This window comes from Polyodon spathula, chromosome 7, assembly GCF_017654505.1.
Source record: "Polyodon spathula isolate WHYD16114869_AA chromosome 7, ASM1765450v1, whole genome shotgun sequence".
In the NCBI taxonomy this organism is placed as follows: Eukaryota; Metazoa; Chordata; class Actinopteri; order Acipenseriformes; family Polyodontidae; genus Polyodon; species Polyodon spathula.
Window position 1 is genome coordinate 41,712,538 of NC_054540.1, and position 17,672 is coordinate 41,730,209.

At 38.2% G+C, this 17,672-nt stretch overlaps 1 protein-coding gene across 7 annotated transcripts in view; it reads left to right on the plus strand.

Annotated features, from left to right (window-relative positions):
• LOC121318627 (kelch-like protein 13) overlaps window positions 1-3,151 on the plus strand; it is a 164,789-nt gene extending 161,638 nt beyond the window's left edge. For 4 of the 7 annotated variants that reach the window (XM_041255507.1, XM_041255509.1, XM_041255508.1 and 1 more), the window contains one exon: window positions 2,143-3,150. In XM_041255507.1, coding sequence (XP_041111441.1) covers window positions 2,143-2,630 — 488 coding nt within the window. In that variant the 3' untranslated portion in view covers window positions 2,631-3,150. Of the gene's footprint in view, window positions 1-2,142 lie in introns of all 7 variants that reach the window. The other 3 variants (XM_041255511.1, XM_041255510.1, XM_041255506.1) reach the window with 2 other exon arrangements.
• The last annotated feature ends 14,521 nt before the right edge of the window (window positions 3,152-17,672 follow it).

The window sequence follows — 17,672 nt, forward strand, 5'->3', positions numbered from 1 at the left end:
TACTACAACCCACAAAAAGATCTGACCAAATTCAGTGTGAAAAATGTGCAAAAATGCAGAAAATCAGACAGTGGGCAAATACACAGTGCCAAGAAAAAGTTTGTGAACCCCAATGATAATTATGGAAATTCTATAGGTTTACCATGATAGCCTTCTTGAATCAAAACCTTGAATCAAATCTTTTCTTAAAAATCCAGTAGGGTTTATATTAGCTAATTCCATGTCTTTTGAAACAAAATGATGTATGAATTAGACAAACAATGAGTAATTAAGGTTCAGGGTATGTGAAAAAGTAAGTGAACCCCTGGTTTTATCAGCTCAATTAAGGGAATAATTAGGTAGATCTTCAGGGGTGAGTTTGGGAGGCCCCACCCTATATAAAGATCAGAAACTTTGAATTTGGTCTTCACCATACAGGTGTGTGGAAACACATCATGCCACGATCAAAATAAATCTCTGAGGACCTCAGAAAAACAGTTATTGATGCTCATCAGTCTAGAAAGGGTTAAAACATTTGTAAGGATCTGGGGCTCCACCAATCGACTGTCAGACAAATGGAGAAAGTTCAAGACCATAGTCACTCTACTCTGGAGCAGTCGTCCTACCAAAATCTCTGCAAGAACAATAAATCATCAAGGAAGTCACAAAGAACCCCAGAGTAACATCCAAGGTTCTGCAGGACACTCTCACCTTGGCTAATGTGAGTGTTCATGACTCAACTATCAGAAAAAGACTGAACAAGAATGGTGTTCATAGAAGGATAGCCAGGAGGAAACCACTGCTCTCTAAAAAGATCATTGCTGCCCATCTGAAGTTCGCCAAAGAGCACATAGATGATCACCAAGACTTCTGGAAAAATGTTCTCTGGACAGACGAGTCAAAGGTAGAACTTTTTGGCCTCAATGAGAAACTTTGTTTGGCGATAACCAGACACTGCGTTTCAACAGAAGAACCTCATCCCAACCGTCAAGCATGGTGGTGGGAGTGTGATGTTTTGGGGCAGCTTTGCTGCATCAGAATCTGGATGGCTTGCCATCATTGACAAAACCATGAATTCTGCATCATATCAGAAGATTCTAGAGGAGAATGACAGGCCATCCGTCTGTGAGCTGAAGCTGAACCGAAAGTGGGTCATGCAGCAATACAATGATCTTAAACATACAAGCAGATCTACAAAAGTATGACTGCAGAAGAATAAATTTCATGTCCAGACCTAAACCCCATCGAAATGTTGTGGCAGGACCTGAAGCTACCTGTACATATAAGAAAAATGTCACCAAGTTGAAGCAGTTCTGTAAGGAGGAATGGGCCAAAATTCCTCAAAACCGATATAAGAGACTGACCAACAGTTACAGGAAACACTTAGTTGAAGTCATTGCTGCTCAAGGGGGTGCCACCAGTTACTGACTCTAAAGGTTCACATACTTTTTCACACATGGATATTGAATGTTGAATTATTTATGGGTAAATAAATGTTGAAAAAGTATCATGTTTTTGTGTCATTTGTTTAATCAGGTTATCTTTATCTATTATTAGGACTTAGATTAAGCTCTAATAACACTTTAGGTTTGAAATATGAGAAAATCCTAAGGGGTTCACAAACTTTCTCAATGATGAATATATATATATATATATATATATATATATATATATATATATATAGTGTGTATATATATATATATATCACTGATAATATAACTAGTCACACAAACACACACACTGCATACAGTATATTATATTAGTTAGCCGCTTTTTTCAAGTAGTTCAGTAATTAAACTGTGTCTAAGATTAATGAAGCAAGCCAGGCTGTCAGCCATGCCCTTTGTTGAGAGAATGCCTAGCATGCTTGAGACTGCAGGATATACAATGAATACATGAATCCAGAAATAGAATTGAGCCACCCTTTCGACTGTTATTGTGTTACTGTGCTTGAAGTTGGACTTTTATTATTCCATTTGAATGTGTTTACATCTGTATATTTACTGCTGTAGTTGTCCTATTGTTTACTCATAGCTTGTATTTCTCAAATCTTTACAAGCTATGCAAGATTGCCTCTTTTGAATTTCCAAATTAAATAGATTTGTTTTGTTTGTTGTGTGAAACAGGAATTCAGTGTTACTCATTGATCTTTCTTTCTTTTAGGAGGAATCACTCACGACACTTTCCAGAAAGAACTCATGTGCTTTGATCCCGATACAGACAAATGGACTCAAAAAGCCCCTATGACCACGGTCAGAGGTCTCCACTGTATGTGCACTGTTGGAGATAGGCTTTACGTTATTGGTGGAAATCACTTTAGAGGAACCAGCGATTATGACGATGTTCTGAGTTGTGAATATTACTCCCCCTCCCTAGACCAGTGGACTCCCATTGCAGCCATGCTGCGTGGGCAAAGTGACGTTGGCGTGGCCGTGTTTGAAAACAAAATCTATGTTGTGGGTGGCTATTCTTGGAACAACCGCTGTATGGTGGAAATAGTGCAAAAATATGATCCTGAGAAGGATGAGTGGCATAAAGTGTTCGACCTCCCTGAATCACTAGGGGGCATCCGAGCCTGCACCCTCACTGTCTTTCCACCAGAGGATGATACAGGGTCGCCTTCCAGAGAGTCTCCCCTCTCTGCACCCTAATTGCCATTGACTTGGACCTTTGACAAACTGTTTGCACTGCATTACTGCATTTTGGACTTTAATAGACCTGTTCAGTAGCATTTCATCCAGCTAGTGACCTAAAGAAAGTTATCGGGTCTCCTGCGACTAGACTACTGTACTTGCACAGGGCTGTCAGGCTGGCTTTCAGTTTACCCAGCAGATTACAGAAAAGCATACCTATAAACCTCTTTGGCAATTTGTAAAACACTGTTAAAAGGAATGGGGAAAAAAAATAAAAATAAATAAAACATATTCTGGTTTGCAACCCAAGTACATTTTAATGTCGCATATTGAATTTTGGCAAAAGAAAAATGTAACTAATGCCATAGAAGAGCAAAGCGGTAATTTAACTTTTGTATATTATGATTAAGTTTAATGATGCAAGGTCCTTGAGGTTTATTTGGGTGGGTTTTGATATAATGGGTTCTGCTATTCTCTTCTGTAAACACTGTACAAACTTTACCCCTCAATCAGTTCACATATTTCTGCCAATGCTTTTAATCATTAACAAAATGGTGTTTTCTATATTTAATAAAAATATAAAGAAAAGCAAATTGTTTTTCAGATTTATGAATTAATGAAATTTCAGATTGTTCTGGTAGGGTGGCACAGCGGATTGGCTACAAGATTAGAAAATACTTGCACTTCTGAGTGACTCATTAAACTCCAGGCCAGAATCAATCCCACCTCCTTGGCATCTGAGTGGCTCATTAAACTCCAGGCCAGAATCAATCCCACCTCCTTGGCATCTGAGTGGCTCATTAAACTCCAGGCCAGAATCAATCCCACCTCCTTGGCATCTGAGTGGCTCATTAAACTCCAGGCCAGAATCAATCCCACCTCCTTGGCATCTGAGTGGCTCATTAAACTCCAGGCCAGAATCAATCCCACCTCCTTGGCATCTGAGTGGCTCATTAAACTCCAGGCCAGAATCAATCCCACCTCCTTGGCTTCTGAGTGGCTCATTAAACTCCAGGCCAGAATCAATCCCACCTCCTTGGCATCTGAGTGGCTCATTAAACTCCAGGCCAGAATCAATCCCACCTCCTTGGCATCTGAGTGGCTCATTAAACTCCAGGCCAGAATCAATCCCACCTCCTTGGCATCTGAGTGGCTCATTAAACTCCAGGCCAGAATCAATCCCACCTCCTTGGCATCTGATGCCTAGTTGGAAATCTGTTCTATGTCTAGCTTCTGCACATAGCTATGAAGTGGTCCCTCCAGGACAGGTCTGAGACTGGAATTGTGCAGGTAGAGAAATCCCTTTCTCGGGTATGCAGAGCCATCAACTTCCTGCAACTCATTCAAATCATATATCTCTGCAGTATGTATAGCTTATTTTCATTAATTTTGCAATCTGAATCTTGGATGTGAGAGGCACTGACTGGCTTTGTCTAGCATATTGACCAAATTACAATACAAGCAACCTGGTGGATACAACTATGCCACATGAGGCACCACGCTGTACGCTGAGGTTGGGGTGCAACCCGGTCCCTCGTTTGACTCTCTGCCACATGATGCACCACGCTGTGTGCCGCAGTTGGGGTGCAACCCAGTCCCTCGTTCGACTCTCTGCCACATGAGGCACCATGCTGTATGCCATGGTCGGGGTGCAACCTGGTCTCTCCTTCGTTTTACGGCCTGAAAATATTCTTCATGGCTCCCACAGGAGGTTACTCATAGTTAAGGATACAATTTTGTCACAGGGCCCATAGGGTCACATAAATTGTGAATTTGAACAAAAGTCTGAAATCTTGGAAATGGATGTAAAAACACATTTGGTTAGGCACTGCCTTTTAGTTCCTTTAAAAATGCATTATGTCATGTAGTGGAAATACAAATCTGCGAGTATCTGTAAATTGTTTGATTGTATACACGCAACATTTACATGTAGCTAAGAAGGTCAGTGAGTGAGATTTGTATTTTGTAGCTGAGCAAGCATGAAAATGAACACAGATCGTATGTTAATGTAAGCTCTCGATTGTGATCTTCACATACATACAGCCCTTGTTAATTTATTTATTTTTAAACCAAAAAGTGGGCTTGCATCTTCAAAAAATAATACTTATTTTATTTCTTGAAACTTTTTTACATACAGGGTAGTGTACCCAAGTAGTTTGTTGAAAATAAATACTCATTTTCTTAAAACTAAACATTGCTAAACAAAATACTTCAGACTGCTGTTGAACATCTTTTTTTATTTCCTTCAAAATGTGAGATGTTTATTTGTTTTCTAGTCTTTTCTTCTGATCTTTGTGATGCCCCAGTTCTTGGACATAGTGCCTGCCTCTGATTTGACTTTTCAACTCTTTTTTTTAATTTTTATTTTTTAAAGAGGCAGTACTCTGTAGGCTACTCAGAAACAAGCAATTTAAAGTGATATATAACTTCAATAATATATATATATATATATATATATATATATATATATATATATATATATATATATTATATATATATATATATATATATAATTTTCACCTCCAGACATAACGGGGCCCATGTTGGCCAAAAAGTTCCACTTTTGACTCATCTGTCCATAGAACATTGTCTCAGAACTCTTGAGGATCATTCAGGTGCTTTTTGGCAAACTTGAGATGAGCATTTATGTTCTTCTTAGTAAGCAGTGGTTTCCGCCTTGCTACTCTGCCATGAATCCCATTTTTGCCCAGGCTTTCTGATGGTGGAGTCATGAACACTGATCGTAACCAAGACGAGAGAGGCCTGCAGATCCCTGGATGTTGTTCTAGAGTTCTTTGTGACCTCCTGGATGATTTTACGCCTTGTTCTTGGGAAGATTCACTACTGTCCCAAACGTCCTCTTTTTGGACAGTATAGCTCTGACTGTGGTTTGGTGGAGCCCCAGAGCCTTAAAAATGGCATCAACAACTTTTTTTCCGGAGGTCTTCAGGAATTTCTTTTGATCATGCATGAGAACCTGTGTGCTGACAGCTTTGCTCTGATGGTAAGGGCCAAAGTTAGTCAGATTTCTATTGGGCAGGGCTGGCCTAAATCAGGCCAGATTGTTAACCAAAGTATTCAAACAGCTGACCCTAATTACACTATGTAACACAATTTTTGTTCCTGGGTAGTAAGTGTTATTTCTTAATTGCTTATGCCTCAAAAGTATAGAAAATGGCTATTATTCCCCACAGACTTTGCTTTTGTGACCAGGACAGTGATATTTCAAAATATCACTATTTCCAATGGGAAAACGGGCAAATGTGTGTCTTTCGTTCACATAAAGTCAGAAAAAAACAACATATGAATCCAAATTAACATGTATTTATACTAAAGTAATGCAAAAATGACTACAAAAGATTTAGAAGTGAGTAGTTTTTCGAGATTTACGATTATACTGTAAATACAGTATAAAAGGGTTAGCCATAGGATGATTACTGTCATTACCAATAAGTCAATATGGGAAAAAGTAAAGCGATATCTGAAGACTTTAGGCAGAAAATTATTTATTGTCATAAAGATGGAGACAAATACAAGAAGATTTCCAAACATTTGAGTATCCCAATTTCAACTCTTGTTTCGATTATCAAGAAGTACAAGACTGACAGGTACTGTCACAATGCTACCTTGGTCTGGAAGAAAGGTTCTTTCACCAATAACAAGTAGAAGAATTGTGAGGAAGGTTATAACAATCCGAGATTGACTGCCAAAGATATTCCATGTGAATTAGCGACAAGTGGTACTGGGGTTTCCATTTCAACCATAGGTCGAGTATTGCATGGTGAAGGTCTCAATGGTTGCAGGCCAAGGAAATAGCCACTCTTAGGAAAATCGCTTAAAGTTTGCAAACCGACATTTGAATGATGGATTTGAGTTCTGGTCAAAGGTCAAACACCACACCAACTGTCAAGCATAGAGGTGGTTGTATCCTTCTGTGGGGCTATTTTTCCTCTAATAGTACAGGAAATTTAGTTCCAATATATGGTAAAATTGAATTCCATTTTAGCATACCAAAAGATACTGGCCAATCATCTGAAACCCTCTGCTACAAAACTTGGTTTAAAGGCAACCTGCCGATCCAACACAACAATGATCCAAAGCACACATCATAATCTACTTAAGAATGGTTAAAGAAGAAAAACATCAAGCTTCTGGAATGGCCTAGCCAAGGTCCCAATCTAAATCCCATTGATGTCTTTGGTAGGAGTCCTCGGAATTTGAATGAACTATAACAATTTTGTTTGAAGAATGGTCAAATCACTAAATAATCATGCCAAAAGCTCATTGACAAATATCCCAATCATTTAAAATAGGTTATTATTGCTAAAGGTGCCTCAACTAGCTATTGATTTCATTTTCCTTGTCAGGGTGTGAATACGTTTGAATTAGCATGTTTTTGAGTTTTGCAAAAAATGTGCTGAAATAAATAATGTAGACATCTATTTCTTCTAACTTTTTCCTCACCCACAAAAGCAAAACTTTTGCTACGAAAGATTTTTCCTCTAATTATTTGTTTTTGATAAATTTCTAGAAATGACAAATTTCCATTAGAGTATGTAAACTTTTGATTGTGTTTCATTTTGAACACGGTAATAAAACAATTATTTAACATGCTGATTTTGTATATTTATGCACATTTACACTGCCTGCATTGTTCAGTTATCTTAAAAAAAAAAAAAAAAAAAAAGGAGTGTTATGTTGGTGTGAAAGGACCTTTAAGTTTTGTACTCTAAAGTAACATTTAAACTTGACAGCAGTCAAAAGCAATAGTCAAAAATGGTTTTGGTGTACTGTGTATAAGCTCTTGTGTATGTTGATGTAGCTAAACCTACATTATTTGGTGACATTTCCGAGGATCCCCCCCCCTGCAACTTATACGTGAAATGTACTATAAATCACATTGCCTAAATCATATCCTTCGTCATAGCTAAAACACGAACGTGATACAACTTGCCAGTCACCTACACTGCGAGGTATGGTAAAGACGCGTAGTTACAGTAGGTAAAGATACACAGGGTTAGCAACAATAATTACTCTAAGGCTAGTTTCTTCATTTTTTGTGACTCATAATTTTTATTTAGATTTAAATGTCAGAAAGTGTTATTATGATTTTATTATAATGCTGCATAATAAGCTACTGTGATAAGTTTATTTTAATTCAACTGATTATACTGTACAGTATTTTGACACTAGGTTGTAAGGAACCTGTCAGCGACACAGTTTGTCTCAATTTACAAGAGATTGCAATGGGATAGCCTACTTATTCTCAAAGTTATTTAGCAATTTACAGTTTTCAGAATGTTTTAGGTACGTCTAAGGAAATAATTTTTATACAAACTCTTTATTTCCTGTTACCTGTTAATGTAAATCCAATTGTCTTAGTGTTAATATAATATATATATATATATATATATATATATATATATATATATATATTATATATATATATAGATGAGTGCGGTGATATATAATATACCATATACATATAATGGTTTTGTTATAGTTATTTGGGTCAATAATAAATAATTTGTGGTGGATTTGCATGAGTTTCTAAAGGGTACTGCGTTCAAGGTCAAATACTTTATTTGAATGTGGTACAGTACAGCAGGACATCAGTCACAGCTCGTTGAGTCCCACGTCATTCCTGATTTGGGAATTAAATACATTTTAATGTAAGGGCAGGGGTTCATTTCAAAGTTCCCAGGGACTCTAGGGAAGACAGACTGCCACTGCGTTACTCTAAAACATCCTGACTGTAGCATATAGTGATAAATCTGTGTTAGTCATTACCAGGGTTCTGTAGAAATATGGATCTATAATTCCGAGAATAACAGATATTGTACAAGTGAAAGCACACCGTATTTGTATTGTCCCTGGAGCCCCGAGGATACGGAGTGTCTGGGTTGTTATTGTAAGGAGAATCAACTGCAGTGCTTACCCTGTCCTCTGCAGTAGCTTAGCAGGCACTAGGAGCCTTGTATAGAGCAGGAATTCAGGCAAGCATACAAAATGATAGCTTTTATTAATTATTTAGTTTATTTTCATGTGAAGCTGTGGCTTGTGTATGGGTTATTGTGTATAACAAACCAGTTTGAATGTATAAGGAAATATATATGTCTGTACTGAAGACTGTTAGAATAAAGGCTAGAATCCTGCTTTACATTCATTTCACTTTGAACTCTTCCCACAGCTGAGCAGGCTGTTCATTAATTCCAGATCCTCCTTTCTCTTGTACAGTCTTGGTTAATAAGGTTAATAAGGTTATTTAGAACAAATTGCAACTTCAGCATAAGAGCCACTGCTTCTCCAGCTCTGCAAACCCAAACTATCTTCTTCTCTGTCTCTTCTTGCTCAATAAAACTTTTAACAGCAGTTACGCAGCTTCACACATTCCCTTAATATGCTTCTCCTACTGGTTCTTGTGGCTATGAAACCACATGCCCCTATTTCTCTCTTGGCCTTTCTAACTTCCTTTTTGACTACAAACGCAAGTCAAAAAGGAAGTTAGAAAGGCCAAGAGAGAAATAGAAATAAACATTGCTAAGGGAGCTAAAACCAATTCCAAAATGTTTTTCCAATATTAAAACAGCAAGAGAACATTCAAAAAATGTTTAAGAGATACAAATGGCAAAATCGTAGAGGAAGAAAAAAAAATAGCAAATATGTTAAATGATTACTTTTCACAAGTTTTTACAAAGGAAAATACTGACAACATGCCCCACATGTCATCCAGTTCCTATCCAGTTTTAAATAACTTTAGCATAACTGAGGCAGAAGTGTTAAAGGGACTAGGAGCTCTTAAAATAAACAAATCCCCTGGGCCGGATGAGATCCTCCCAGTATGTGACGAAAAAAATCCCAAAATCATAAAACAGAAAAAAACTGAGAGAAGTTTACTTTAGTTGCTTACTCACTTGCGTTTCCTGTCTTGTCTTTCTGACTTCTCCGTCCGCCTTGTTCTGTTTTCCTCACTTCTTATTTCCCTTTCTCCTTTTCTCCTTTTTCTTTATAAACAGTCCTTTCTTTAGTTCCTTTTGTCTTTCTCGTTTCTCACTGTTTGCCTCTTGTTCTGTTTCTTGGTACAGAAAGGGGAGTTATCTTATCTTCTCTCTTTTAAAACCTCTTTTATCTTTCTCGCTTTCCTTTATCTCTTTACACTTTCCCCTTCCTTTATTCTTTATCCCTTGGGTGGGCTGGTACTTTCTTACATGTCTGTTTCTTGGTGTCTCTCTCCTTTTCTGGAGATATTCTTAAAGAAATGAAAGAAGTAATTTACAAACCGCTAACCAAGATCATGCAGCAGTCTCTTGACACAGGGGTGGTACCGACAGACTGGAAAATTGCAAACGTAATACCGATCCACAAAAAGGGAAACAAAACTGAACCAGGTAACTACAGACCAGTAAGCCTGACTTCTATTATATGCAAACTTATGGAAACTATAATAAGATCCAAAATGGAAAATTACCTATATGGTAACAGGGTACTGGGAGACAGTCAACATGGTTTTAGGAAAGGGAGATCGTGTCTAACTCTTGCTTGATTTTTTTTGAGGATGCAACATCGATAATGGATAATTGCAAAGCATATGACATGGTTTATTTAGATTTCCAGAAAGCTTTTGACAAAGTCCCGCACAAAAGATTAATTCTCAAACTGAACGCAGTTGGGATTCAAGGAAACACATGTACATGGATTAGGGAGTGGTTAACATGTAGAAAACAGAAAGTACTGATTAGAGGAAAAACCTCAGAATGGAGTGTGGTAACCAGCGGTGTACCACAGGGATCAGTATTAGGTCCTCTGCTATTCCTAATCTACATTAATGATTTAGATTCTGGTATAGTAAGCAAACTTGTTAAATTTGCAGATGACACAAAAGTAGGAGGAGTGGCAAACACTGTTGCAGCAGCAAAGGTCATTCAAAATGATCTAGACAAGATTCAGAACTGGGCAGATACATGGCAAATGACATTTAATAGAGAAAAGTGTAAGGTACTGCACGCAGGAAATAAAAATGTACATTATAAATATCATATGGGAGATATTGAAATTGGAGAAGGAATCTATGAAAAAGACCTAGGAGTTTTTGTTGACTCAGAAATGTCTTCATCTAGACAATGTGGGGAAGCTATAAAAAAGGCTAACAAGATGCTTGGATACATTGTGAAAAGTGTTGAATTTAAATCAAGGGAAGTAATGTTAAAACTGTACAATGCACTAGTAAGACCTCATCTTGAATATTGTGTTCAGTTCTGGTCACCTCGCTATAAAAAAGATATTGCTGCTCTAGAAAGAGTGCAAAGAAGAGCGACCAGAATTATTCCGGGCTTAAAAGGCATGTCATATGCAGACAGGCTAAAAGAATTGAATCTGTTCAGTCTTGAACAAAGAAGACTACGTGGCGACCTAATTCAAGCATTCAAAATTCTAAAAGGTATTGACAGTGTCGACCCAAGGGACTTTTTCAGCCTGAAAAAAGAAACAAGGACCAGGGGTCACAAATGGAGTTTAGAAAAAGGGGCATTCAGAACAGAAAATAGGAGACACTTTTTTACACAGAGAATTGTGAGGGTCTGGAATCAACTCCCCAGTAATGTTGTTGAAGCTGACACCCTGGGATCCTTCAAGAAGCTGCTTGATGAGATTTTTGGGATCAATAAGCTACTAACAAACCAAACGAGCAAGATGGGCCGAATGGCCTCCTCTCGTTTGTAAACTTTCTTATGTTCTTATGTTCTTATATCACTAGAACACTTGATCGTTTAGAATCTAAACACTTCTATTACAAACGTTTCGTATCTTGTGAACTAGCAATCTTAGAGGTGTGAAGATAATGCTGATCAGTCATTGGAGGGAATTATGTATACTGGCTATCCATACAAGTCTAGGGATTGAGTCATTCAGTTGCAAAAAAATTGTACAGCTGTGTGGCGGAATGTCCCGACCCTTTGATTATTTTGTTGTTATTATTATTATTTATTATTATTATTATTATTATTATTATTATTATTATTATTATTATTGATTATGTGCGAGCGGTTGAGCACCCTCTGTCTTATTTACTGTTTTGAAAAAGTGAGAGTGAACAGAAAAAAAATCTAAATCAAATCCATATTTGGTGTGACCACCTTTTGCCTTCAAAACAGCATCAATTCTTCTAGGTACACTAAGAACATAAGAACATAAGAAAGTTTACAAACAAGAGGAGGCCATTCGGCCCATCTTGCTCGTTTGGTTGTTAGTAGCTTATTGATTTCCAAAATCTCATCAAGCAGCTTCTTGAAGGATCCCAGGGTGTCAGCTTCAACAACATTGCACAAAGTCAGGGATGTTGTAGGCATATAGTCAGGTGTATGATTAAACAATTATACCAAACAGATGCTAATGATCATCAATTCAATACGTAGGTTGAAACACAATCATTAACTGAAACAGAAACAGCTGTGTAGGAGGAATAAAACTGGGTGAGGAACAGCCAAACTCAGCTAACAAGGTGATGTTGCTGAAGACAGTTTACTGTCAAAAGTCATACACCATGGCAAGACTGAGCACAGCAATAAGACACAAGGTAGTTATACTGCATCAGGAGGTCTCTCCCAGGCAGAAATTTCAAGGCAGACATGGGTTTCCAGATGTGCTGTCCAAGCTTTTTTGAAGAAGCACAAAGAAACAGGCAACATTGAGGACCGTAGACACAGTGGTCGGCCAAGGAAACTTACTGCAGCAGATGAAAGACACATCATGCTTACTTCCCTTCACAATCAGAAGATGTCCAGCAGTGCCATCAGCTCAGAATTGGCAGAAAACAGTGGGACCCTGGTACACCCATCTACTGTCCGGAGAAGTCTGGTCAGAAGTGGCCTTCATGGAAGACTTGCGGCCAAAAAGCCATACCTCCGACGTGGAAACAAGGCCAAGTGACTCAACTATGCACGAAAACACAGGAACTGGGGTGCAGAAAAATGGCAGCAGGTGCTCTGGACTGATGAGTCAAAATTTGAAATATTTGGTTGTAGCAGAAGGCAGTTTGTTTGCTGAAGGGCTGGAGAGTGGTACACGAATGAATGTCTGCAAGCAACAATGAAGCAGAGAGACCTCTGGGAGAGACCTTGCTGATGCAGTATAACTACCTTGTGTCTTGTTGCTGTGCTCAGGCTTTCCATGGTGTATCATCTGTCTTCTAAACAACTCATCTTCAACAAAACTACAACCCCACTCTTCTCATGAGTTGTTTAGAAGACAGATGATGCCTGCCAGTCTGCTGTGAAAAACTTGTACATGATATGAAAAGTCACCTGGAAGCTCTAACGAAGGAGACAAACAGTATTCACTGAGCAGATGCCCCCTTCTAAAAATGTACAATAGCAAAAGTACAGCAGAGTGCAATAAAGCATGGTATAGCATAGGAAAACTGCAAGAATGCTGTGGTAAACACCAGCACTTAGGATCAAGATCATGTTCATTTTTAGTGGTAATGGTAGAAAAACTAAACAATATTATATTTAGATTGAAGACAGAATGGTAGCCCTGAGATCTGAGATGAAGGCTATCTTTAGTAAGAAGCATTGTACAGTTTTTTCTTGTATGCCCTGGCAGGTTTGATGCTGGAATTTCTCCAGCAATCTCCAGACAACAGCATGAGGATGATTACAGCAAAGGCACGACTGGGCTGAGAGCAGCACATTAAGCAAGATTGCAGCGTGTGCATACTGATATAATGCACACACACAATGGCAGAATGAAAGCTAAGAGCCAAGTTTTGAAGGATAAGAAGGACATATACTGCTTTTCTTTAACTGGGAAGAATAGATTGTGGTTTTCAGCCCTGTGAAAAGCAATTTTGCAGCTTCCCTAGGCTGGTAAATAACTTTTTATTTCATGTACATTTATAATCAGGACAAATACAGTACAATGATCATTCGCTGATACTTGAAAATATATTCCATCTGGGCTTTAAAATTCTCAATCCCCGTTTCTGGATCCCGATTCGCAATCCACTAACCAACTATATGTATACGCGAACCCATGCATTTGACACAGAAACCAATCGTATATACAGGCAAACCCTTACAGTTTTTAGAACCAATGCACTCCATACGCTAAATGTCTGAATTATGGCCTGTTTGGCCCCTCATGTTGAAGGATAGATTATACAGGAAACCTTTAAGTTCATTTATGATGCCCTGAGGGTGTAAGAGAGCAGTGACAGCATCACCCATTACAGAAAGAGAGTGGACAACACCACAGTCTAGCTAATTTGACTGTAATCAGTGCATTGAATGGGTGTAATCAAGACGTATCAGACTATTTGAATGGCGTTTTGTCGTTATAACGTATTGAATGGTAATCACAGTCAGGCTGGATGCACCTTGTACATTGCATATATCCGTTTAAGTTGACGTCGGCACCTGTCCAATCCGCAAAACAGTTTTGCTGTGCTCAAGTGTTTCTGCAGCTACCTGTCGTGAAAATGTAAATAAAAAGAAACCTAACCATAGCTGTGCTTGCACTGCTCTCTCCACTCACAAAACAGTGATTAGGCTCATGGGGGACCAAACACACCATTCAAATGGTCTGCTAAGACTTGATTATGCCCATTGAATGCACTGATTACAGTGAAATTGGGTGGTAATCCACAGAGCCCCGCAAGGGCTGGAATTCCTGCGCTCTGTTAAAGAGGTTTCAGTCTGGTAAAAGGACACTGTAATACTGTAATGACAGCTATTTTGTTGTTGTCAGCTAGACTGGGGTCCTTTATCAGAAATTACATTTTAAATACATTCTACTAGTTTGCTTAACTGTAGATGCACCCATTCAAAAGCAGTTCTGACAGTGAGGGGAAGCAATAAAAAGGCAAACAGAATGCCTGGGAATATAGCACAAATCAGATGAGGTTATGATAGGTTGTTTAATGTACTAGTGGGACCGCACTTAGAGTACTGTGTCCAGTTCTGGTCAACAGTACCAAAGACACTGGAACTGGAAAGAGTCCAGTGAAGCACTACCAAACCAACCGCAGTGCTTAAAGGAGTGAGCTACGAGGATAGGCTGAAAGAACTGAATATATTTAGCTTATAACAACGAAGAATTAGGGGGGCATGATTTAAAAGAGAAAAACAAAACTGTGGTATTTTCTGGTATACTACCGGCACCTTGCAAAAGACTATATGGACAGCTGGAAATAATTAATCTACGCGTGGCTGAAGACGTGGTGCACACAGGAAGGCTTCACTTATCTTGATCATTGGACCACATTCTACAACGAGGACTATCTGTATAGACTGGACGGACTGCACTTAAATACCAAGGGAACCAGTCTACTTGGAGAAAAGATCCTCGAACAGGTTCAGAAGCATTTAAACTAGAAAGGAAGAGGGGAGAAATCAACAAAAGACAACCATTAAATGTATTTATCTAAAAGCTAGAAGTATCAGAAACAAAATTTTAGAACTTGAAGCTACTGCACTAACAAGTAATTATGATGTGATAGGTGTTACAGAAACTTGGTTGTCTGAGAGTGATGGGGACGAATATAATATTTGTGGGTATACACTGTGGGAAAGACAGGCAGGACAGAAGAGGAGGAGGGGTAGCGCTATACATAAGAAACAGTCTTGAAGCCCAGGTGTTAAACCTGGACAAAGAAAATAAAGCCGAATCAATATGGGTCAGAATAAAAGACAAAAATTCAAAGGGCATAATAATAGGAGCATGCTATAGACCGCCAGATTCAGACGGTGAGCCCAATAATCTATTATACAATGACATTAGAAATGCATGCAGCAAAGGAGAAGCCATACTAACGGGGGATTTCAACTTCCACCATATAAAATGGGAAAACCTGGTGGGCAGCACGACGGATGAAATTGAAATGGTGGAAATGACAAATGACTGCTTCCTAACACAATTTGTCAAGGCACCGACTAGAGGGGAGGCATGCCTTGATTTAGTCTTTTCAAATAATGAAGACAGAATAACTAAAAGACAGGTCAGAGAACCACTAGCAAACTCAGACTACAACATGGTCGCATTTGAAGTGTTTTTTAAAACCCCAAAAGTAATGACTAAAACTAAGGTTTACAATTTTAGAAAAGCAAACTATGAAGGTATGAAACAGAGACTAACAGAAGTAGATTGGAGTAAAATAGAGAAAACATCCACAGAAAAAGGATGGTTGTTCTTCAAAAATGTAGTACTAGAGGCGCAAAACAATTACATCCCTAAAGTAGACAAATCTAAATATAAAACTAAATGGCCAAAATGGTTTAATAGATCAATTTAAAAAAATATTCAGCAATAAAAGACACTTTATAGAGGATTAAAAAGGGACCAAAAAGAAAGTACACAGAAAGAGTACACGGAACTTCAAACACAAGTCAAAAAGGAAGTTAGAAAGGCCAAGAGAGAAATAGAAATGAACATTGCTAAGGGGGCTAAAACCAATTCCAAAATGTTTTTCCAATATTACAACAGCAAGAGAACATTCAAAGAGGAGGTTAAATGTCTAAGAGATACAAATGGCAAAATCGTAGATGAAGAAAAAAAAAATAGCAAATATATTAAATGATTACTTTTCACAAGTTTTTACAAAGGAGGATACGGACAACGTGCCCCACATGTCATCCAGTTCCTATCCAGTTTTAAATAACTTTAGCATAACTGAGGCAGAAGTGTTAAAGGGATTACGAGCTCTTAAAACAAACAAATCCCCTGGGCCAGATGAGATCCTCCCAATAGTACTCAAAGAAATGAAAGAAGTAATTTACAAACCGCTAACCAAGATCATGCAGCAATCTCTTGACACAGGGGTGGTACCGACAGACTGGAAAATTGCAAATGTAATACCGATCCACAAAAAGGGAAACAAAACTGAACCAGGTAACTACAGACCAGTAAGCCTGACTTCTATTATATGCAAACTTATGGAAACTATAATAAGATCCAAAATGGAAAATTACCTATATGGTAACAGGGTCCTGCGAGACAGTCAACATAGTTTTAGGAAAGGGAGATCGTGTCTAACTAACTTGATTGATTTTTTTGAGGATGCAACATCGATAATGAATAATTGCAAAGCATATGACATGGTTTATTTAGATTTCCAGAAAGCTTTTGACAAAGTCCTGCACAAAAGATTAATTCTCAAACTGAACGCAGTTGGGATTCAAGGAAACACATGTACATGGATTAGGGAGTGGTTAACATGTAGAAAACAGGAAGTACTGATTAGAGGAAAAACCTCAGAATGGAGTGTGGTAACCAGTGGTGTTCCACAGGGATCAGTATTAGGTCCTCTGCTATTCCTAATCTACATTAATGATTTAGATTCTGGTATAGTAAGCAAACCTGTTAAATTTGCAGACCACACAAAAATAGGAGGAGTGGCAAACACTGTTGCAGCAGCAAAGGTCATTCAAAATGATCTAGACAAAATTCAGAACTGGGCAGACACATGGCAAATGACATTTAATAGAGAAAAGTGTAAGGTACTGCATGCAGGAAATAAAAATGTACGTTATAAATATCATATGGGAGATATTGAAATTGGAGAAGGAATCTATGAAAAAGACCTAGAGTTTTTGTTGAAATGTCTTCATCTAGACAATGTGGGGAAGCTATAAAAAGGGCTAACAAGATGCTCGGATACACTGTGAAAAGTGTTGAATTTAAATCAAGGGAAGAAATGTTAAAACTGTACAATGCACTAGTAAGACATCATCTTGAATATTGTGTTCAGTTCTGGTCACCTTGCTATAAAAAAGATATTGCTGCTCTAGAAAGAATGCAAAGAAGAGCGACCAGAATTATTCCGGGCTTAAAAGGCATGTCATATGCAGACAGGCTAAAAGAATTGAATCTGTTCAGTCTTGAACAAAGAAGACTATGCGGCGACCTAATTAAAGCATTCAAAATTCTAAAAGGTATTGACAATGTCGACCCAAGGGTCTTTTTCGACCTGAAAAAAGAAACAAGGACCAGGGGTCACAAATGGAGATTAGACAAAGGGGCATTCAGAACAGAAAATAGGAGGCACTTTTTTACACAGAGAATCGTGAG